General features: G+C 41.0%; 3 protein-coding genes across 6 annotated transcripts in view; all 3 read right to left on the bottom strand.

The window, feature by feature from the left end:
* The window catches only part of rgs12a (regulator of G protein signaling 12a), a 38960-nt gene extending 26708 nt beyond the window's left edge, over window positions 1-12252 (bottom strand). For all 4 annotated transcript variants that reach the window (XM_034901386.1, XM_034901387.1, XM_034901388.1 and 1 more), the window contains exons 1-3: window positions 12032-12252; window positions 9083-10952; window positions 7700-7792 (exon numbers count right to left, since the gene is read on the bottom strand). In XM_034901386.1, the coding sequence (XP_034757277.1) occupies window positions 7700-7792; window positions 9083-10894 (1905 nt within the window). In that variant the 5' untranslated portion in view covers window positions 10895-10952; window positions 12032-12252. The remainder of the gene's footprint in view (window positions 1-7699; window positions 7793-9082; window positions 10953-12031) is intronic.
* A 1026-nt stretch (window positions 12253-13278) lies between these two features.
* Window positions 13279-16949, bottom strand: msantd1 (Myb/SANT-like DNA-binding domain containing 1). Its single transcript, XM_034901393.1, has 3 exons — window positions 16358-16949; window positions 15975-16265; window positions 13279-14242 (listed from the first exon to the last, which is right to left on the bottom strand). Exons 1-3 carry the CDS (start codon window positions 16609-16611, stop codon window positions 13990-13992), a joined length of 798 nt encoding a protein of 265 aa, XP_034757284.1. The 5' UTR covers window positions 16612-16949; the 3' UTR covers window positions 13279-13989.
* A 2973-nt stretch (window positions 16950-19922) lies between these two features.
* Window positions 19923-23915, bottom strand: part of dtx4a (deltex 4, E3 ubiquitin ligase a) — a 14116-nt gene continuing 10123 nt past the window's right edge. Inside the window, exons 4-9 of the mRNA XM_034856538.1 lie at window positions 22218-22279; window positions 21823-21984; window positions 21648-21709; window positions 21232-21552; window positions 21039-21128; window positions 19923-20946 (exon numbers count right to left, since the gene is read on the bottom strand). Coding sequence (XP_034712429.1) covers window positions 20716-20946; window positions 21039-21128; window positions 21232-21552; window positions 21648-21709; window positions 21823-21984; window positions 22218-22279 — 928 coding nt within the window. The 3' untranslated portion in view covers window positions 19923-20715. The remainder of the gene's footprint in view (window positions 20947-21038; window positions 21129-21231; window positions 21553-21647; window positions 21710-21822; window positions 21985-22217; window positions 22280-23915) is intronic.

The following is a 23915-nucleotide window of genomic DNA, read 5'->3' as shown; positions in this document are numbered from 1 at the left end:
AAACAGCTTGCTGGATAATTTTAGGAGGTTGAAGAAGGAACCATTGTTTTACTGTGGGAAATGTTGTCACAGCAAATCTGCCAGACACTTTTATTACATTAGCAAGGATCGGATCAGGTCATCATAATTATGTGATGCTAGGGGGCCAGGAATGGTAAACAACATGAACACAATTAGCCTCTCGTTAGATTTCCTATCTGCATTATGTCCATAGATTAAGGGCTGTGAGACTTTATATCGAGTCCCTTCAGACATCATATTTTCATTGCATAGGCCTATCTTAATATGCTACTTACGCTCACGCTGTGTTTAGAAATCCTATTTTTGCCATGAAAATCTCAGAAATGATGCCAGTGGTGTAATTCAACTTCCCTTATGATCTAATTTAGTATCACATGTTCTGGTATATAACTTTATTAGATTTTTATTTTTTCATAAAAAAGGCGACCGTAGAAGACATGATTTGGGCATTTTGGGTACATTTTTAGACAAAGTGTAACAGTGTTATTGCTATTGCAAAACACAACATAAAAAGATTTGTCTAATGGCAAAATCTAAATTAAGACCTTTCACATGTGCTTTGGAAAAGGGATTTATTTCCTCCTAATTTTAGCCAAATCTGTATATGTTTTTTCTTAAATTTTACAAACAAACAGACCAACACGGGGGGGGTAGGAAACAAAGGTCATTATCTTACCTGTACCATTGTATCTTACCTCTAACATTGTAGATATCTATATAGCAAATAATAATAAACCCTAACAATTTTCCCACAGTGTAGAAATTCAGATTTAAAATATTGTCCTGTTTACAAAGCAAACAGAAGAGACTATACTCCAGGTAATAAATGGGAAGCCAATACGTCGTAACTCAATAATTAGTGAAATGCTAATCTGGGGGTGGGGGGGGTTCAATTAAACAAATGCTGGATGGATACAAGTCGGGCCCGTGGCTCTGAGCCAAGAGGGTCCAGACTTGTGCCGAGGCATCTTTTAAGTGTAATCCCCTCAGCTAAAAAATGGGTTAAAGACACGGGTGATTTGCATGCAAACGCAGTCCATCGCCACAATGAGTTTCTTCTCTTAATCCCCTTAATCAGCAGTAATCTACTGCCTGTTCCCCAACTCCAACTGGTTAGCCACAGCAGATGGGTACAACTCTGCTCCAATCTGGTTAAAAGTGGCATTAGTATGAGTGGTGCAGTGCTGCCGGTGTGCATGTGTGTGTTCACCACTTGTTGCTAATAACAAAAGATGACAGGGAGTACTAGCATTCCTCTGGATGGAGACGTTTACCTTTTCCTTCTGCTGCCCTACTTCTCACAGAATTCAGGAATGTGGTGCTTTAACCATTATCAGAATTTGTCTTTTCCAACGTATGACGACAATGTAAATTTTGATCTTCTTAACTCGACCTAAACCTGTACATCTCATTGCTCTGGACCTGTAGCTTACTGTGAAGCCTAAGAGCATGCCAGTAAACATGTATTTGTACCTAGGTTTATTGCATTGAAGTAACAAAATGGAAGGCTAGGGCGGGGAAAATGCTAAACAAAATGAACAACAAACTACATTTGCTTCACAAGGCACAGCTAAACACAAATAGAATAGCTTCAGAGATGGAAACTAGAAGAAGTGACCATGACCCCTCCCATCTTAATTTATTATCACAGAGAAAGGGCTGCCTGGAGGGCTTGAGGTGGGTAAACCACATAAGATACCACCACACCCTATTACTGCTCTCTTTCTCTTTCATAAAAAACACCAGAAATGGACTTTCCAATCCGAAACCCGACACTGGGAAGTTTTTATGCAAAAATGTACTTATTTAAAAAAAAATCTAAGTGCTTCTGGAAGTGTACAAGGCTATATGTAGTCTTGGAATTTAAAATGTTATATGTGGGACAAGGAAATGTCATAATAGTTTACGTCCTGTGTCCTGCCTTACACCCACTGTTAATCCCTTGGGCCATGCAGGGAACCTGAGCTGGTTAAGTGAAACTGGGGAATAAGGGAAGGCGAGTTTGGCTTAAGTTGATTGCTCTAGGCTAAGGTCTATGGGATGGCATTTCTCTATGGGTATTTGGTATTGCAGTTCATGTAAAGGCTCAAAGTGGCAAAAGAAATTGCAGAAACGTGCCATTTGAGATTTGTGACACTTTGTCTACAATGAATATCTGCATCTTTCCTTAAGCTTTATCATATGTACTATTCAATTTGATGGTATATAATTATCTTTAGAAATACCATGACAAATGAACAAAACATAGAATAAACGTAGAGCACTTTACTCAACCTTAAGCAGCGAGGTCATGCAATAACCAAGCTATATAAACAGATATTATATTTCTTAATGTTGACCACAGGATGAATATGTAATATAAACAGTTTGTGAGGGAAAGTTGGTGTTTAGACCGCCAAAGTAGAGCTCCAGACCAATCCCTCCCAATATCACAGGAAGGCTAAATACCCAACAATCCATGTTTATGACTTCTGCAGTGTGAGGTAGACAAGGCTTTGACCTGGTACTGCCAACCCAAGATCAATAAGATACCAACTACATTCACTTTCTAAGCCACCTTGCGATCCTCTCTAGTTCAAACAAGACAATCCGTCTTGCTCAATGTCTCAAAGACATGAAGGAAACGCGCCCTGGCGTCGTCTAAGCAACAGGTGTGAGTGTTGAGCAGGCGATTAGCCCACTGTATCCCAGGCATGTCTAAACTGTTCCCAGGGAGGTGATACAAGACTTTGGCCCTTCTGAAGCCGTTGCTTTTTAAGTAACCTCCACACCCTTGGCAGTCAATTCCCTTTCAGTGAAGCAGAGAAATGTAATAATAGTAAGATTGAGGAAGGTAAACACTGTGTGGGCAATGAATCACCTCCAGAAGTTGTGTGTCACATCCGTACGTCCTGGTTCAGATACTTTTTCCTATAGCCAATCAACAAGGGATGATGAAAAGCTGTTAGGTCAACTCAAAAAATACATCATAATCCTGAATGTCAATAGAGTTAAGAGTGGAGCTGTGATGAGCCATCCAAAAGATGGCAAGGCAGCGGGTATTTTCCGTGGTCACAGTTTGGTCAAACAGCAAACTCAGCAACCACAGCCACATCTGGTCATCTGGTTACTGGCTGTTGAATATTCATACTCCAAGCAGCTGGACAGTTCAACTTCCACTCAGGTTTTGTTGTGTTAATATATTGTTTTTCCAATCGGTGGGTTTGGAAAGAGAAGTCTGTGTAATTGCAATAAAATGTATTGTGAGAGAATAGAGGAAAAGAAGGAATCATAACTCTTGTTATGAATTGATACTATAAATAAAATTGAATTGAAAAAAATAGTGGAGACATTTAGAAAATGTCAGGCTTTTTAATCTTTGCATCCTATAATGTTCGCCTAAGGACCCACTTCGTGAGCGCAACTGTCCACCCACACTCCAGAGCAGGCCATGTGATGTCAGGCAGAGAAAAGTGTGTCGTGTTCTCCTGCCTTTACAGCTAATCCCCAGGAACACACTATCCCTGCTCATCTTCTCAAATCATTAACACCCACATCAAAAAAGAAAGAATAATTTATATAATGAAGTATGGCATATCAGCAAATGTAGATTTTTTGCTAGGATATGCTGTCTGTATGTTAAACATTTTATATAGCAACCAAGATCATGCAGTAGTCACAAGCATCAAAAAGATAGGTGTTTTCATTTTGAGATAAGCGTATGAGACTGCTGGTGAATCAGAGCACGGACATGCCTGCACAAAGGAAATAGAGGCACAGCCAAACCACACGCAACATTTCAAGTTCAAACTATTACATGAAGCAAGAGAACGTCCATTAAAGACTTAATTATATCTGAAAACAACAACCTCTGATCTCTGTTTCGCTCACACTGAATCTAACTTCTCCCAATGCCACTAAGCGATTGCAAAAAGGGTCACTTCTCAGTGCGAGCACACTTCATTCAAAGGCCCATTAAGTGACCCTTGATGTACACTTTACAAGAATAATCTTGAGTCACTTCACAAAAACCTTTTTATTTAACGTCTAATTTGAAGTCAGTTTGCATCCTGATATAGATGCTACACCACATTCAGCTATATAGAGCAGCGCAGTGTGTGTCATACAGCACATGCGAGTTCAGCTGGCACTGGTCAAAACATTCCTCTGACAGACCACACAAGCTAACCACTGTATGCCGCTCGAAGGCTACAACAGGAGCTACAAAGAGCCCAAAGACAGAGTAGTAACGGTGGTAGGGAAGATGGCACCACCAAAAAAGAAGAGAAGTGAGGACAGACAAAATAATAAAGACTCTGGGATTTCATGACAACACTTACAGAGTTGAGAGTCAAAGTTTGCTCCATGTATGGCGCTGTATGCGTGCCCTTGGCTCGTCCTCAGCGCTGCTCCACACGCCTGGTGTGTACAAACCAGTCCATCCGCTTGAGCTACAGTGTGTGTGTGTGAGTCGGTGTTTGCAGTGCAGAGAGACGGAGCTCAACGGGGGAGGAGAGAGTGTGCAGGAGAGCCGCAAATCCTGACAGCTATTGGGATCTCTCTCTCTCTCTTTCTCTCTTTCTCTCTCACTCTCAGACAGAGTCAGTGTGAACATGAGCACAGCAGCCTGCTAATGGTGTCACCTACAGAGTGTCGCAGAAACAAAGAGACTGTGATGAGTAAGAAATGGGCTCATAGTGGTAAATTGATGCGGTGTGATTTGGGTGCATTTGCGGCAGGGCTATGACGAGCTCTGTGTGGAAATAAATGACAAGAAGGCACAAAGCAGTACATTCTTCAGCATGCCCAAAAATTAGGGGATCTGACAACCAAAGCTCAGCGTGCATCAAAACACCCTTTATCACAAGATGAATCAGCACAAACACAGAATTGTACAGCAGTTTCCCCCTCTATTAAACCAAAAAGACATGCTGTTTACATGCTGATGTGAACTGATGCACGAGTTGCAAAAGCTACGTATCACAGTCTTTTTGCAGTGAAAGAAAATAACAAGCATTTGCTCAATTCTGTATCCACTGTGACGCACACCACCGATCATGGAAAAAGCAACACGGCCACACGCGTCCAATTTGTGATGGACTCGTCCACAACATGCAGTAAAGCTACATACAGGGGTTATCCATAGGGGTCTGCCCTGAGCACTGATGGTGAACTCCAAAATAGTCTCACAGTGTCCTTGTGAGTCCAGATGCATGCACTGACTGAGAGCTTATCATTTATTTTTTCTAAACTTGCCATGAGAACAGTCCCTTAGAACATCCTTCACAACAACATTCAAAGTTAGAGACAAGGAACCAAACATTCAATACTGCCACTGAATACGTAGAAGCAAGGCGTCATCTAAGGTCAACAGCTTACTGCAGCTCATAGGCTTGATAGGTTGATCGATTCTTATTTGCGCTCTCTTTGAAGCAGAGCAGAAAGAAGTGAAAAGAAGTTATCAGGTTCATGTCTCTAGAGTCTGATGTACAGGCTCTTCATAGAGAACTTGTCCAAATCTTTTGCAGAAGTAAAAACACCAACCTTTGCACGGGGACTTTTAGAAGTGCAACTTCAGATCTCTGACCATGAACCCAGGGTGAAGCTCAGCCCTTGAAACAAAAGCCCAGGGGCAAGTGCTGGGTGAGGATCTAATTGCCTTTGACAACCATAAAACATCCCTATGGTGTGGAACGTATGGGCCTACCATGGGCTTAAATTACTCTTCTTGATTACATGCAGTCTAAATACCTATGAGCTAGATGCACCATGACAACTGATTTCTTGGATGTTATTTCACAGGAAGTGGAGTGATATTAGCTAAACAGTCTCAGTTCCTGCAGCATTTTGCAGTTAGGGCAGCCAACTTAGCAACACCAGCCTCCCGCCTTAACTACGTTGGGTCAATTATTTCATATATATATATATATATATATATATATATAGCGATATCCGCCGTGGTACTCTGTCCCGTTTTCTCCCTGGGCACCGAACCAAACAAAGGTTTCAATTGAAGGTACCATTCAGTTAGGAAATAAAGATCTATTCTCCCCAAGCCCTACGGTTATTGTACGCAGAGCCCAAGTAAGTTGTAAATGGACCCCAGACTTTATGAAACGTCCCTCTTTCAGATAGAAGCTAAGGGCTTCAAGGGCCACAGAACAGCTAATGCGTTTTTAAAGCCAGATCAACACAATGTATGGGTAACAATGTAAAACTTCCCTCTCATAACGCAGTATTTCTAGCATCCAATTAAGTCTTGCTTAATCTAACACAAACTGTCATTATATAGGCAACCACATTCTATTTTCCATAATAGATGTGCCAAACTCAGCTTACTTCAACATGCCAGAGCTTGATCATTCAAGTAAATTGGATAATGACCAGACGTGTTACCCATGAGATGTTACCCATAATGCTCGCACATGAAAGGCCAGCTTTTTTGACACTACATTTAGAAAAACACATGAGACCAGCCTGAGCCTGGCTCTCCCTGTTTGTGGCATGGCAGTTCCTGAGATAGGTGTGAAGTCCAGGTATTAATACATGTGCACAAAACATTGTGTAACAAAAGAAACTCAAGGTTTAAGAAAGAGAACTCCACACAGTAATACAAGTTTTGAAAGAAGCAGCCAGCTTCCTGTACAGCCAATGTTTTTATGTCCCATGAAAAATATAACTGCAAAATAGAAAAATGATTAAAGCAGTCTAAAGCTTCTCAGTTCTATACTTCCTAAACTTTTTTGCAGCTGCATCAGTTGTTAGGTATGAATGTGAACTTAAAAGTAATTATACTATTGACAGATGCAAACTAATTGGCAACTGCTGGGATGCCATGACCATAGCAACTAAATATAATCAAATTGCCAAACCAACAGAAAAACAAAGTGAGGGGATAACTGCACATTAGCTGACTTGGAGCACAGAAACCAAACAAAAATTTAAGATTTACAACTTGTTGATAAGGTGGGCAATCCCACTTTATCCTTTATAGTCATGTTTAATCCTGTGGCTGTACATCATGAGCAGACTAGTTCAGATCCTAAGGCTTTCAACAACAGTACGGTTAAGTGTGTGTAGGGACAATCCTAAGGGGATCTGTGTGGTGTGCCTCTTTGTGTACAAAGTGTGGTCTGCGGGTGTAACTGTTGTCTAATGAGTGGACATACAATACAGTATGCCACTTGTTAGTTTGTTTCTGTGTCTGTCTGTGTGATTTCAGAGCAATCATGAGATGTAGGAGATGTGTGAATTTAAATCAGTGTGCATGAGTACTGCATGCATGCAGAGAGTTCCTCAGCAACATTAATATGAGAAAATGTGACCATGACATTTAGTCGTGTAGCAGTGCTCATTAGCGAGGCCAAACAAACAGGACCACGCCTCTGGCCCACACAAAGACCACTTTGTGAGCCACCCCGGGCATGTAGCAGCAAACTCAGAGTTCAAGGCAACGGAAATGAAAGGTTAAAAAAGAATGCAAAGTGGAGCAGAGTGAGAAAGGGAATGGTTCAACTGAATGTCCACATTAGTGTAGCAGACCACTAAAAACCACTGATGATTTTCAATTTTTTAAACAACTTTTGTCACAGACAAACAATCGCAAATTAATCCAAATAAAAGCTTGACTATTGTTATAAAAATAACAAGAATTAAACCTCTTAGAAAACCAATGAAATAAACAAAACTTGTTGCCTACCTCCAGGTCGTCAAGTGACCGTGCCAGGCTGAGACGTTTGGCAGAGCGCCGTCTAGAGGCCCGGCCAACACCCATACCCCAAAACCTGGAGCCCTATGACAATAAAGGAAAAACAGATTAGCAAAAATACAACTACCAATCCCATAGACAGCATAATCAACACCCTTATTAGTTTTACCAGCCACCCCAATTCTTATGTTTGGAGAGGCTGTGCCTAATGTTTGAACGAGTTGAAAAATTGCAGAAATTTACCGTTACATGACATGGTCTCTACCCTGTAATTTGCTTGGCTTCCTGTGCAAAATTGACTCCTTTCTGATCTACTGTAGGCTGGGGGACAAAAACGCAATCTACTTCCGATTTATAAACACAGCTAAATACTTTGCTAAAATAAGGTTGAAAACACCAAGTAATGTTGTAAAAGGAAGTTAAAAAACTACAGATTTTATAGCTGACTTGGACATAACCTAAAATGCCCAGAATTGTATTTTTAGTTACTGGTATTTACAAAAACATTTTTGCCTACATGTCAACTAACTGTATTGATCCCAAAGGCTGAAATAAATAAATTCAAAGATAATGCATACACATAATTGATATCCTGAGGGAGCCTCATTTTAGGGACTATATGGATACACAGGGCCATCTTGTGGGCAGAGAGGACAGTAATGTCAAAAAAAAAAGTGGTATTGTATTTCATTTTAGGGGCCACCAAAGTCCTGCTTACTTGCACCCTCTCAGTGTCTGGAAACTCAACTTCATGTGACCATTTAATACTTCCTGTGTAGCTGGCTTGAACATGAATGAAGTAAAGAAACAGATGTCTTAGTGGGACTGTGCTTACAATGGAATTGTTTCTCATTAACACATGACTAAGAAATCACCTGCATGGAAACAGTACATGTGAGCAAAAATTTGCACTAGTATTCCAAATCCAATAATAACTATCAAAAATACACAGAACCAAGATTTCAGGTAACATAAATAGCTACAGGTCAAAAGTTTTCACATATAATCAAAACATTAGCAATCCATACCTTTTCACATATTCAAACTGCAGCAACTGTTGGGTAAGCTGGTTCCCCTCATTGTTGCAAAGCAGTAACATAAATGGCATCAACTGACCAGTTAATGTCACTAAAGTAAATCCTTCAGACAGAATAATATACAATATTTCTGCTGCACAAAATTATATTTATTTTGTCAGACTTCCCAAAACGTTGCTTTTGTTCTAATTAATTATCAGATTTGTTTTACCTCTTCTGGCTACTCAAAATAAAAGACAAGGCAAGACAAGAAAATAATTGTTTGGTTGAACTGGTCACAACCAGACTACAGGTTTCAAATGCTGCTGGTTTTAGTTTTTAAAAGTGTCTTACTTACATTTTTGATACCACCATCTTTCTGCTGTTTCTCTCTCTGTTCAAGAAGCTTTTTGGTCCAGTCCTCTCTGGGAGGTAGCATCACGACATCTGCTGAGCAGTACCTGTCTGAGGGGATCTGGCTCATAGAGGGGGTCAGATTATTTGTGCCGGTGCTAACACTAACACTGGAGGCCCAGTTGTTGGTCACCGGAGGGTCTGGTTCACCGCTAAGGACTTTAGGCCACTTTGGCTTAGAGAACCACCTTTGGCTACCTCTGAGAGGGTCTCCAAAGACGTTTGCTTTTTTACCCAAAGGCAGAGGTGGTGGGGGCTTAAACTGAAACTCCAGCCTGGGTGGGGGACCTCCATAAAAGCTATGAAGACAATCAGGGCCAGGTAGCGACTCTGAAAGGGAATGTGTGCTGGCACTGTTCTCTGGATTCAGGTTTTGGCCCTTCTTGGAGAGGTTTATTGGGCCGAGGTCTTCAGCCATGGGATAATCCCATGGACAGCTGGGAAGGTGGGCCCCAGGGTGGTTTCGGATTGCAGAAGGGAAATCCCTGTCCGCTCTCTCCTCAGGGGGTGACGCATTTCCAATTCCACTGTCCCCATTGCTGCTGGCGCTGCCTTGCTGGCCTGTGCTGTCGTTCTCTTTAGCTTGCCGCTGAGACTCCATGTCCAGTTTGAGGCGAAGCCTCTCCACAGCCTCCCCCATGTCACTGTACAGGACTGTGACAAAGTGAAGGACGTCTGGTGGAGTCTGAGGAAATTCCAGGCAGCCCAAGGCATCCGGATCTGGAGTGCAGTCAAAGCCAAAGCGTCCTGCAATGCCTACATGGTCCTCGTGGTTTCCCAGCTCCGGGTCGATGAAGAAAACATGGCAGGAGGCCCGCAGAGGACCATCCTCTGGTACACGGCCATTGATTACATGTGCTGTAGTGACCAGGCACAAAAAACGAGGGTCTTCAGCACACACAGACCCTAAAACCAGGTTCTCAGCGGGAAAGGCTGCCAAAACAGCTCCTGCGTCGTCACAAAGTCGGATGCAGTCAAACGTGATCTTCATCATCACCAGAGTATGAGTATTCTGCTCTGTTCCCAACAGTCGTATTCGCTCCTGAATGGCTTTTAAACAGTCCTCCTCCGATTCTGTAGTGTTTAAAATCAGCTCTGTGGAGCTCAGGTAGCCCACCACCAAGGTCATGTTTAACATACTCCAGTCTGAATTAGCTTCTTCTGTGTCTGTAAACACAGAATCTGTGTCCCCCACTCTGGAAGTTTCCTCATTTTTCCGCTCAGCTAAAGAGTTCCACTGTTGTGACCAGTGTGACATATCAGGCTCTGACACCGGCCTCTGTTTGGTGCTGATAGCATTATTTGAGTTAAAGGAGGAATTGCTTGAATCATATGAGATAGTGCGGAGAACACCTGCCTTTTGGTAAATACCATTTTTCTGGCCAATCCCAAATTTTGCATCATTAAGAATAGGGTTCCCCATGATTCGGCTTGCAGCATGCACCACCAACTGCAAGGGTCCTTCACAGCTGCCAATCAACTGAACTACAGTCTCATGCAAAGCAGTGGACACGTCAGTTCCGTTGATGGCCATGATTTGATCCCCCTGTTTGAGTCCCACCAGGTGAGCGGGGCTTCCCTCCAGGATGCCACTCAACAGACATGGCCTCTGTCCTGAAATAGTAAATCCATATCCTGCCCGACCACGGATGATCTCCACACCCCTCAGCTCACCGACTCCATTTAAATCCAGACGCCTCCTCGCGCCCTCAGGCTGCCCCTGTATCCTCATCTTTGTTGTAGAGCACTGTGACATCCAGTGTGTGGGAACTGAAACGATTGCAAGTTGCCAACACTATTGTGTTGTTGTCATCCTAGGGTTACACAAAGTGGGCAAAACAGGAAGAAATCTATTTGTTTTCCATACATGAAATTATACTAAATAAGAACAGCACCAACACTAGATTATCACATAGAACTGCAGAATAATCCAGTTGACCATCAGCTTTCAACAGACATGTTGTGGTGAAATACTAATTTGAAGCATTAAGTCAATATTAGGGCTGCAACACTTATTTCATTATTGTTTAAGCTGTTAAATTATTGCCAACGAATTGAGTATGGTCTTGTCAAAATAGTGAAAAACAGCCATCGCAGTTTCTTGATATTATGTCCAAACAGCAAAAGCTTTGAGAAAACCACTTGAGACTAAATAAAGCAGGACATAGTCACTTTTGAGAGGCTGTTACCAGCTAAATTAGGCGCTTCTGCTAAAAAAACTGACCTTAACAAATAATCAATGAACAGAAGCTATTTAATTCCCTGGTGATCAACTAACTGATTAATCGACTAATTGTTTTATCCTTACATCACACAGTTTAATCATGTTAAGTCATCATTTTATAATTAAATAATACATTTTTTTGTTGAGACAATTTGTTCAAAACAGAATTACAAGTACACTTTATAATATATGCTTTAAAGCAAACAATAATAAGAGGCAGGCTTTTTTTTTTACTTCAACTAAAAGTAAATTATAAATCAAATTAAAGACCTATCGATCTTATTTTAGTAATTTTCTGTCAGCGATTAGACAGACATCTTTTATGCCCAAACACAGCTAGCAAAGTATCCACCCCTCCACCCACTCCCCCAAAACAGAATGCCAGCTGGCTCCCTACTCACCAACAACACTTTAATCACAACCAGACTCTTTAGTTTCGGTCAACCGAGGTTTTTAAATGTTCCGATACTCTGCTAACCACACGAGTTAAACACTTTCATAACTGGAAACACCGGACGAAGACCTGTGGCTTCTTTATTTTGTACAAGTTATAAATAGAAATAGTTTAAACCATAACCACTAGGTTTTGAACCGATGTTACTTAGCTAGCTAATTTATCTGAAACTATCGCCACAACGAGGCTGTGTGGGGAATAACTTTTTAAGTTACCTTTTTCAGCGGTAAAGAGTTCCACAAAAATGGCAAATAATTACATTCACGCTACAACACGTCCAAACTTTCCATTTTTTACATTACACGTCCATTTCTTTTAAATAAATCAAAGCACTATTTCCCTGTTGTGATTCAATAGTCCATATGTCAACGCGCGAGAGCAACACGAACTCCCTCCACTCCTCCACCGCGGCGGAGATCACAAAGCGTCTTTCATTGTAACCATGACAGCGTAACGTCTCGAGAACATGTGACGTCCCTTTCTGGCCAATCACCACGCCTGTCACTTTCAATATTCAAACGATCGGAGCAACGCTATTGGCTGATATTGATGACCGTTGACGGTCTTTATCTTGCGCTTAAGTAAATCATATTAAACGCATAGAGTTTTTTTTAACTAAACAACGCCATTTAAATGTAGAAAAACTGGGTTTGAAACCACTTTGTAAGCTATATAATTATCCCGGAAACATGTCACGGTGGAGTACGTTGCATTCTAAATATAAGTCTTTCCCAAGCTCTTCAACAATGGAGCAGCAGCACCTGACTGTGGCTGCAGGGTTTGTCAATACCACTGTGGTCAAAGGGCTGCAACGGACATGGTTTACTACACAGGTTCAGCCTACCCCTTTGCAGAAAAGAGTAAATGACTGACAATCATTTAAGGAAAGACAAATAGTGTATTGCTTTTTCATAAAGCAGTGGCTTCCATGGAGTTTGTGTTGTGTTTGATGGAACTAACTTAATCCCCAATTTCTCCAAATCCTTTTGAAATAGACACAAAGACTAATACATTAACATTTGGCCCTATTAGGCCTTACCTTCTGTGTATTTTGCAATTCCTCTGCAATAACAATTAAAATACAATAAATAAGAGACTTTGTTGTTTTATTCAGCAGAAATGCAAAGAAGAACAGGACATTTTTGCATGTTAAAATAAAAAAAAAGTTTTCTGTTTCTCTCTCAAAGTTTGCATTTATATCCAATGCTAAAAGCACAATGCCAATTAATTAAACTATTGTTTGTCTGTAGTCAGTTCAATTAGTGTACAGGCAGAGAGAATCTGTGTGGTCCCAGTGACGCACAATTTGAAGTTGGACATGAAGAATGAGTCAGTGGACTCATTATTTGTATTATTTTTTTTATTTACTAAATAAATTTTACCTTGAAAGTTATCAGTTGAAGGCAGGAAGAACCTTCATTATAAGAAGACCTCATGTCTTTTGGTTTGTTTTCTGTACAGCCACATCAGTATAATATTGTATAATCAAGTTAAGAAGCAATTCTTTCTTATACGTGGCATATGGTAGGCCAGCAGGTTTTTGTCAACACTGGCTGTGCTGCTATTGATCACAAAAAGGACATGCAATTTGTGTTGGTTATGTTGCCATTTGTTTACAGATTCCCTCCAATTACTTCAATAACAGCAGGGATTATTGCCTCATCCTCTGGTTCAAAATGCAAATTGTCCTGTTTTGGCATCAAACGTTGCAATTTGTAATTATCCTGGCACAGTGAAAAAAAGAGGTGACAAAATGACTGTTTTTGCAAGCCTGTTGTTCCCACAGTGACAGCTGATACAGCTATCGCTACAATGAAGGCTCACATTGGGGCCTGTCGCACGTTAGATGCTAAAGTGCCAGCATATGTCATTATGTTTATTAACAATGGTCATCTTCTATTAATGAGATTCAGGCTGATGACACCTTAAAAAATTGTAACAGCAATTTTTTTTACCTCTATAAGCCGTCTCTGCACTGATAGGAGCTAAGCTGTGAGATAGGCTATGCAACACAAAAAACCTTAAAATGTTCCATGTCAAACTGAAATCCAAAATAAATATGCTTTATTCTTGCTTCAACAAGGCTATAGGTGAGGCAAGACAATAATCTCTCCCAGACTATAACTCTCACATGTCATGGCTTCACTGGATCTTTGACCCCAATCTGACACCATTATGCTGACATGGCGGAGGGAGGCTGGATCATCTTCTCCAGAAGGTTCATCATACGTTCCTGCAGCTGCAGGCACTGGACCTGGAGGAGGTTCTGTTGGTGCATGACTCGGCGGACCTCCCTGCACGTCTCCTCTATGGCCCGGCTCGACCTTTTTTGTTGCTGGAACATGGCCTGCATCACTCGCAGTTTCTTTCTCTTCATGGACAGGTGCTTGTTGGCATGTCTTTTTCTTGCTGAAGTAGGGTGAGAGCTGGAGAACAGAGAATGGGTCTTTTAGAGCAAGCAGTGACTTGTGATAGATCAGAGCACCTCTGGGTGCAAGAGCTCATTGGTAGTTAGTTTGCAGCAACCTCTCCCAAAGCCAGAGTCATCCAGTACCAAAAGTATTACGATTATTATAATAAAAAAGACTTAACCCTCGTGTTGTCTTCCCACTGACCTAGAAAAACCTTTTATCAAGGTTATGATTGTCTTTTTTGACCCTTTTATGTATTTCCCCTGATGATTTTGTCACTTTTTTTAACATTTGTCAACTTTTTCAACATTTGTTGACTTTTTCTGAGCCTTTTTTTCCCCCCAACATTTTTAAAGGTTTTTTATTTCAAATCTATTTACATTTGTTCCTCTTTTTGACATTTTTGTTACTTTATCTTACATCTTTTCACATTTATGTCACTTTACTTCGACATTTGGTCACTTTTGACATTTTTCTCTCTTTAATTCACAAAAATCTTTTACCAATTGTTTTTGTCTCGTAATGCTATAGAATTGACAAAAACACACAAATTCAACAAATGTAGTGAACTGATTATTTATTTAACTTCTGAGAAGCGTTGTTGGGAACCATCCACGTTATTTTTTTGGAAAATTTGTTTGAAAGAAACCCAAATTTCTGATGTAGAAACTTTTTGGAACCGAAGACAAAAGGAGGGTTAATAAACTTATTGAATTGGTTGGGGTGCCCTAGTGGCTTGGCTGGTTGAGCGTATGCCCCATGTACAGGGGTTTAGTAAATGCATATTAACTCAACATTTTAGGACCAAATGAAAAAGATAGACAACAAGTATATATTATGTCATATATGTACAGTAGGCTATAATATAAACCACATTGCATGAGATTTCAAACTATCCCAGCTACTAAATGCAGCTAAATACCAAAACAAACAGTCAACTACATGGCTTAGCAAAAGCAAAAAAGCTAAAGCTAAAGCTAGCTGATGATATAACGTCTAGGTAAATTCACATACTACCCCCCCCCACCCATCTTTTCATTGCTCCAAAATACAGTTAAACATCAAATCAAACTATAAACACAACTGAAGCTAGAGCAGAGAGCCAATCCAGCTATAGCTAGCGGAAGATAACCACAGCTAATCTTTAGCCTGAAGCTAAATTGACCTTTTTTCATGTTTCCTGTAATTGAAACATATCAATGTTGATGCAGTAACATTAGAGTAATTCAGGTTATTATTCCACCTAAATAAGGCCACAACTATATCCAGTCATGAAGAATAAAAAACAGCTAAACTACTCCTGCCAAAAAGGTACCTTTAGCCTAGCTTAGCAGAGTAACTGTCATCTTAGCTTTGGACCACCCTAACCAGCTCTACGGCAACTGAGCAACTTGTGGGCTGAAAGCTGACCTCGAGTTTTTTTATCTTCTTCAAAAATATATATTATCACTGATACAAGATCAATATATGCTTAATTTGAATGCATATTCAAAGAAACTAATTTTGATTTCTTTACAATATGGCTTGCAGAGTCAGCATTTTTATGATGGATGATACATGCAACAGGAAACACAACATGAACGACTAAAACCCTGAAGGGCATTTAGTCAGCTGAACTGAACAACTTTAGGTGGATTGCTTCCCTGACACAATAGAATACAAAGGTCAGTTTATCAAACTGTTATTACCTTTATCAGTGACATACACACACACCAACACAATATATGTATTGTCTAGTTCCTTTTACCTGGAGCCCAGTGTGTGCTCACTGTCAGAGCTCAAAGAGTCCAGCTCTTGTTTTATCTCCATCTCATCTGAGGAACCTGTGTACTCAGGCAGAAATCCCAGTATCCCCTCTTCTGACTGGGGCACCAGGTTGTCTGTAGACTGTGAGGAAGTAGATGGACCAACAGAAGCCTGGAACTCCAAAGAGGTCACCCGCCCGTTCTCCAGCGGCTTGGAGAGGATCTTCTCAATGGCCTTATAATACGGCCAGTCCGGCGTCTCCCCACTTTCACCAACTACAGTTTTCAGTCTCCTGTTGGATCAAAAATAGATGTTTAAAGTCATGCAACAACAGTTGGAGTGAAGTCATACCTCTAATTGGACATTTGGATTTGGTGCACTTGCCTGTACTGAAATGACATGTTGGTGATTTTCATCTTGATCTCCTCTTTGAAACGCTGCTCTCCAGTCAGCTGGAAAAACCTCTGGGACATCTTCTCGTAAACCTTGGCGTTCCTCTTGCTCATTTTCAGTTCGTTGTGGTGTTCCTCCCACACGTACAGGAGGGCTTTCATTTCACCGTCGGTCCAGTTCGGGGCCCGCCTGTGTTTCTCATTGTGACCTGCCATGAGATAGTTGAAACCATCCTCTGTTGCCATTTTTTTAAAATGCTTTCTCTTGGCCTGTGCTGGCTGGGTTTGCAGAAACAGGATCTTTAGTGGGTGATTTTGAAAGTCTTTTACTGTGCTGAGAGCTGTGATGAATCTGCAGTGAGGGAGTGATAAAAGCAACCAGGCACACACGCCGTCCTGCCTGTGCCCTTCCCCCTAGCCTAGCTGAAAGAGGACTCAAAATGGGGCCTAAGGCGGGAGAGGAATCCGGTTAAAAGCTTTTAGTGGTGCGTGATGTCACTGTGACATCAAGTTGCCTTGGTAACGGCAAAGGTTGTACTTTATTTTCCCTCCCTCTCCTCTAACCACTCCCATCCACCTCCTTTCCCTTCCACACTGCTCCACTGGTAGCACAAAAAGCTTTTAGCTGAAAGGCAGCAGTGTGAGTGCATGAGATTGCTGACAGCTTTGAAATATGAGCCTCTGGGGAGAGAAAAAAAGGAGAGCTGAGGGTATGTTTCCCTGGCAACAAGGCACTGGATTTGGTCGTCAGCCAACACACTGCTCCATTTAAAAGCTTTTAATAATAGACAAATCATTTTGAGGAGGAGAGAGGGAGGATTAGCTTTATCTGGCATGATGTAGAAGAGAGAAAACACTTTCAGTCTGCAGTTTAGACCTAAAAGTCAAAAGCAAAAACCTTTCACTGAATAACTGAGAAACACTGTGTTGGATGGAAATAACAGGGTTGAGACATATCAGACAAAATGGCAACATGAGGGAATCAACCATAGGCACCCCTGCAACCGAATACAAAATGCTGACTGCACTGTATTCTGTAATCAGCTTTCTATTCGTAGCCTGGGGTTGTAGACAATGGTCCCCTGTAGGAAGGGTTTCCAACCAGTTGGAGACCCCTCCCCCATTTAGTTCTCAGCAAGGGGCTTTGTCTAGCAACCTAATCTAATATATTCTGTGCATTTATTACCCCTTGTCTCTTGCTCCCTTTCTTTCTCCCTGCCTGTTATCTTTTCCTTTTAAAGAATATTAGTCCTTCAAAACAAAAAAATACATGGACAGTAAAAACCCGATCCCCTTTTACATGGTGCTTCTGGCGTCCTGATTTGTCTTTCCACTTTACTTTTACCTCCCCACAATGTGCAGATGTGATAACGCACTAAAACACAAACCCACCCTCACTTCATCTTCAAAGGTATCTCTAGTTGTTGTCAGTTGGTCTTAACTCAGTTCTATCCTGATTAGACAATTGACCCATCTGCTCCGCAGTTCCCTGACAGGCGGCCGGTGCATTTTGATACTAAATTGACGGCTTTGCCCAATCCATCACACCTGTCACTTAAGACAAATGTTTTAAGCCCCCCCGCCCCCCGTTACAAAAATTGAAGGGCAAATGAAAGTTGTCGTGAAAGGTTTTTTTGTGTGTTTTTCCACTCCAGTGGATATTTTCATATTTATTGCTTTACTGACTTTCTAAAGGTAACATTTTTTGGAGGGGGATGTGATTGTTCCCTTTGTCTTAGAGGGTAGGTGTTTTTTTTCACATATATTTCACATTGTCAGAAATAAGACATTAAGAGAAACTTAAATGCATATGTTTAAATAAATAGTCCCTGACATACTAACCCTTGCCTATTTCAACATCGTGACTAAATCCTCTTGCTGGGGACCACTATAATTGTGTTTAACTATCTCCGTACATTTTTTCATTCATTAAAGTGGAAGTAGCGTAATCCAGACTACTAATCCAGGAGCCAGACTAATCTACAGATAAACTGGTTACCCGCCGCTCATTTCTTTAAGTAATGTGGGTGATCTGTAATATCACACTACATTGTATAATTTAACTATATGACAAGACTAACCAGGATCTATTTAAAAATTTCAAATGATGGTAGAAAAGGTCTCTATAACTGAAAATGAACCATCTGCAACAGAGGCATCTTTGCAAATAGTGAATGCGACCACTGTAGTTTTAAAATGGCCTTGGCTCTAATTCTTTGTGGAAAGTGCGGCACGGTGTTGCCATGCCTTAATAGAATACATGATTTTTATCTTTCTGAAAATATACAGTAGGCTATCTCCAATACAATCCGTGGAAATATATGACCTCAGTGTGTTACTGCAGGATGACAAATTCAAATAAACCAAGAATAACATACAACATGAAACAGACAAGAAAAAATATCTGTCATCTCTAATTTTTCAATTCAATAATCCCGCTGCACTTTATGCAAGTTGCTTGTATTTCATACATCCTGTGCTGCATACTGTAACTAATACCTGCATTCTTTGTTGTCAGTTTATTTCATCTCTCTATGAATATTTAGACCAAGGCTTAAATCAAACGAAAAAGTGGTTTCACAGCAAAACTGCAATAGCTGAACAGACAGTGACTAAAGAACTAAACCCATAGGGATGGGGTGAACCAGCTTCTTCTTGTTTTTTTAAACAAAAAACTTTTACTCAGTCTGGTATGACTAGTTATGTTTGTTGGCTATTGTTAAGTGACATTAGCAAATGGATCCTTCTCTACTTGTGCTACTGTTACAATGTTTTATTATTTACTATGATCTTGTATTCCCCACTAGTGTTCCGTGTCTGCTGTTTATCAAAAGTTACATAGCCTTACTTTAAAGTAATAAAAGCTGGCACATTTATGGACTTAAAGAAACATCACGTAAATCAACTTTACATAAAATGAAGGAGTATAGCGGCATAAAGTTCTGTTATCTCATTGAACCTTAGAAAAATGTTTAATGCAAATTTGTGCACATAAAACACGTACATACAGTACAGTGCATACATAAGGTATCATAAAGTATAAATGCTTTTGAAGTTGGCCTACATCAGTATGTCAACACATACCGTACACGTACCTCATCATACACCGGTCCACAATAGACCAAATGCAAACGGACTGGACCGTTTTGGCCAAAGCTGGATCCACAACAAGAGATCATCTTCTGCACCTGCTGACAAAATCTTAATATGACAGAAACAATTGGTGAGCACATTTTGTATTGTGATAAGAGCATTTGAGGCTGGTGTGTGTATCCTACACAATTATACAGTAGATATAAGCTGTCTGGTTCTTTTTGATACTAAGTAGAAAGCTCTGTGCAAGTCTGAGCTCAAGCAGGAGGTCCAATCCTAGCTTTTTGGGGAATCTAGTCCTCCAGGCGGGGAATGCTGTAATCCATAGTAGCTTTTCCTCTATCAGTCCTTAACATTAATGCAGATACAAGAAGACATAGAAAGCTATTAAATGTACCCATGCTCTGAGGGCAGAACAATTAAGGAATGTCAGTTTGTGAACCTATCAAATACAAAATACTGAATTTTTTTTTAAAGAAAGGGGGCTGGTATACGACATATAAAGTGTCAGGCAAACTCTGGTCCACCAGCAGTTTATCTTTACTTCACCCACATCTCAGTCACGCCACACCCAAAAACAATGCAAAGAAACAGACCATATAAAACAAAATCAAATTATAAAAAACATGATAGAATGGAATCAATATCATATAATATATCAAGTATTCATAATTTACAGCAATACAATTGAATAAGAAAAATCAAACCTAAAAAGGAATGTAGTTCTGGAAAAGTACCACTAGAGGTCAGCAAATATTCATGCTCAGATATCCAGTTATACACTTGAAATATTTATCTGCAGGGACAAGTTCCTTCTGCCTGTGGACTAACACTTGACAAAACGTACAAACCTCCACTTCTTTTCTTTCAGTTCCACATAGCAGCAGCAGTAGTAAGCGTGGTAAACACTTCAATTCAGCAAAATTCACTAAGTTACATTCTTGATATGAAGTCTCACAGTTTTCCTTTTTAAATCTAACACTTACTTGTATGTGCACAGTGGTCTCAAATGTCTCACTGAATATCATCTGCGATCTTGACACTGCATCGGGAGAACAACATTATTTCCCACGGACGGACTCATGCAGTCAAAGGAGACATTTTATTCTCAGCAAAGAGTTTTGCTTTAAGAAGTTGTTTTCCATCTCTGGTGGGTAAAGTTGTTTCGGTACATTTTTTTTTTTTAATCAGACTTTGAAAATAACTCCTCTGTCCAGCTGTGGATCCCTTCCCAGGATCCTTTGTGAATGTCTCCGTTCAGTCTCTCGGTAGGCACTCCTCCTCTGTGATGCCCTGGGCCTTGAGCTCCTCCAGAACGTTGTCCAAGTGGCCGGGGTCGGGGTAGCCGTGGCCCGTCAGGTTGGAGCCAAACTCCGTCTTGTGGTGCACCTCGTTCCAGATGACTGTATCTGACTCGCCTGTGGTGCTGGATGTACCCACAGAGAAGATGAGCCGGCGGTCCCACGCTACCAGAAGAAGTCTCAGAATCTGGACGAAGAGAAGAAGAAAGAAAAGATGATACGTTATACAGTCACATTAACTTCAAACCATTAAGGCAATAAAGAAAAGTTCTCATTTACCTTGCGTCCCTTCTCGCTGTCAGGGAGGTAGCAGTGTCTGGGGAACCCGCGGGCAGTGAAGGGTTTGCCTGGATTTGGGTGCTCTGGGCCCTAAACAGCAAGTCAGCAATTACATTATCCAAGCAAAACCAATAACGCTTCCTGTTTTCATCATTTAGATGCTGGTGTCATGTTAACATGGGTGAGACTTTACCTGAATGCCAGGAGGGATGTTATAAATTATCCGGATTGTTTTGCAGTCCGGATGGCCGGGGAGCGAGTGGGGGATGACATGGTACTCCATCTTGCCCGGTGGCTGGTTGCCAGTCTTGACTCCATAGATGGTCTTGCAGGTGGGACACTGCAGGCTACCGTCCTTGTTGCCATTGTTGTACATTGCAACGAGGCATTGAAGGTGGTACTGGTGACCACATTGTGCCAGGCGGCCAACCGACTCGGCTCGGGAGATGCCCCCCACGCCCGGGCCTTTGTAGCCCGATGGTCCGGCCAGGGCCTCCATGCAGATGGTGCAGTCCTGAGTACAAAACAAGTACAAAAGATGTTGTCTAGCCATTTAAAACAGGTGTTTTCAAAAGAGTGAAATCCAAATAATCGTAAAGGAGCACTCACCTCCTCTGGGGGATTGCGGACTTTCTGAAGGTACCTCTTCACCACCTCCTCAGGGGTCTTCCCTACGTGACGGAACACAAAGTATGAAGATCTGTTTATGACCAAAATGCATCGGATAGATATGACTATGACATATGGGGGGAAAACGCAAAGCAGACTTTATCATCAAACCCACCTTTACGAGCCTGTTTCTTTGTGGTCTTGCGACAGCAGTGGCCCAGGCCGGAGACGGGCTTGATGTCACTCTTGCTGACCGGTGGAGGATGAAGCACCAACTTGGGAGGGCGGGTTAGGCAAACAGGAAGTCCTGCTGCGCTCATCAGGATGCCCGTAATGCCTGGATACAGCCAGCAGAGGGGGGATGTTAGACACTGTCTTTGAGATTTACTCAGCACGTGATGAGCTCTTTAACCAGGGAATTATCTATTAACCATACTCATAAGGTATGTGGATGTAGTCTAGTCGTGACTAACAAATAAGGTGGCTCTTCAAAGTCTTACAAGCAGAACTCATAACCTATTTTAAAGAAAGTACTTCTGATCGATTTCAAGGTAATTAGAAATAATGTACCTGCCAGCGCAGGGTGTACAGGACTGGATCCATTCAGGTTCTTCACTGGAACGGTTGGCACTCTGAAACACAGGAAAATAATTAAATAGGAATCTACAGATTGCTGACACACTAAAAGCAGACATGCAACTGGTCCGGTCACATCAGCAACGCACTCACGGCGTCAGAATCTGATGAGTCACATGTAAACATATGATAGCTTCTAGTCAGCGAGCTAAGGAGCTTGTGACGAGTTATGTAGAGAAACAAACCGGCGTTGCTCATCACGACTTGACTTACTGTCCTATAATTGCCAGCGAGGATTTCCTGCTACGTTAGGCTTAAGATTAGGATGTGTACGGCAGCATTAAACAAGGCAAACCACACATTTTGCTATCTTTGTGTATAACTATACTAGGAAGAAAATAGTTCCTAAATAAAATTGCTACCAATCAGATCTGTGGAGCATCAAGTGTCAGTCCCTTTAAATCTGCTCAATAAAAATATTTCAGACCAGTAAACCATCCTTAACCACTGCTGTGCTATATCTTTGCTTATTAACAGGTAAAACCGGTGTGTACTCACGGACTGGTAATTCTGATAATAGTCATATTTCCTGCTTGAAAGCACCGAGGACAAACTCGGGATACTGCCGCAATAACTTCCACTTGTTGCTTCAGGTGACTTGCTCCAGCACTCGTTTTCCGCTGTGTCTCACTTCCTATGGTTGTGTGCCGGTGTCACGTCTTCTTCCTCCCTTTATAGGGCTAATCCACCTGTTTCTATCTATTGACTAAACTGTAGGGCAGAGATCCGTCACAGGAGGGATTACCTGTCAGTTACCACGTCACACTGGCTGCCATAAGGCTGAGAGACACGAGTACATTAGACTCGTTTGTGTATCCTACTAACACACTGCCGCTGCTAAGAGATACAATTCAACTGCCTTGCTTGCAGTTGCCTTTGTTGATTGACCAATAAAGCATCTTGTCTGTCTGTCTGTCTGTCTGTCTGTCTCTTACACCTGCTACCATAAAATCCTAACCTTGGATTTTTAACTTGGAGGGTTCTTTGAAAACTTTGCTTTGTTACCAAAATTATCCATTATTATTGTCCTATGTGATCACTTTGGCTGTAACTGTAATGTTTGCATTCCAACCTACAGACCCTATAGATTAAATTAGAATGTGCATCATGCTAACAAAGAAGGCTTTCATATTGACACCCACAAGCAGTAATCAGGGGAAAGGTATGTCAAAAAAGATGCTTTTTGTCATTCAAATGAAAAGCTGCACTTATGTGTTTGGGGCCTTTTGCCTTTTCCTTTCTTTTATCTTTTTAATTAATTAATTTCCCACCCTCATGCCTGTTATTCTATTTTTTTTGGTCATTCTTTTTCTTTTATGTATTTGCGTTTAAATTTTTTTGTCTTACTGTTACTTTATTCTCGCCATTTAGTCTTTCCTCTTGATTTGTGAAATGGGAAAAAATAAAATATGTATATTTTAAAACTGCGCATACTCCCTTATTTAAAAATAAATAAATAAATAAATAAAAACTTCCTAAAAATCATTTACTGTCTTTCTTCCCCTACAGTATTAGTTCCAGGTCATTTGGTATATATTTGAAAACCTTTATACTAAAAAATGCATGTCTTTTTGTGAGTATTTTTTATTGTATTGCTGTATATAAAGCACACTTTGCTGCTATTATATATAT

This window comes from Etheostoma cragini, chromosome 19 (assembly GCF_013103735.1).
Source record: "Etheostoma cragini isolate CJK2018 chromosome 19, CSU_Ecrag_1.0, whole genome shotgun sequence".
NCBI classification, from domain to species: Eukaryota; Metazoa; Chordata; class Actinopteri; order Perciformes; family Percidae; genus Etheostoma; species Etheostoma cragini.
This window is presented reverse-complemented; position numbering and strand designations above follow the sequence as displayed.

Bases quoted from the DNA above. Each gene is read 5' to 3' on its own strand.
- msantd1 (XM_034901393.1), bottom strand. From the start codon at position 16,611: ATGGCAACAGAGGATGGTTTCAACTATCTCATGGCAGGTCACAATGAG. The intron at 16,266-16,357 runs GCAAGTGCACCA...TTGATCCAACAG, and splicing joins AACATGTCATTTCAGTACAG to GAGACTGAAAACTGTAGTTG. The intron at 14,243-15,974 runs GTAAAAGGAACT...TCTGTTCTCCAG, and splicing joins GAGCACACACTGGGCTCCAG to CTCTCACCCTACTTCAGCAA.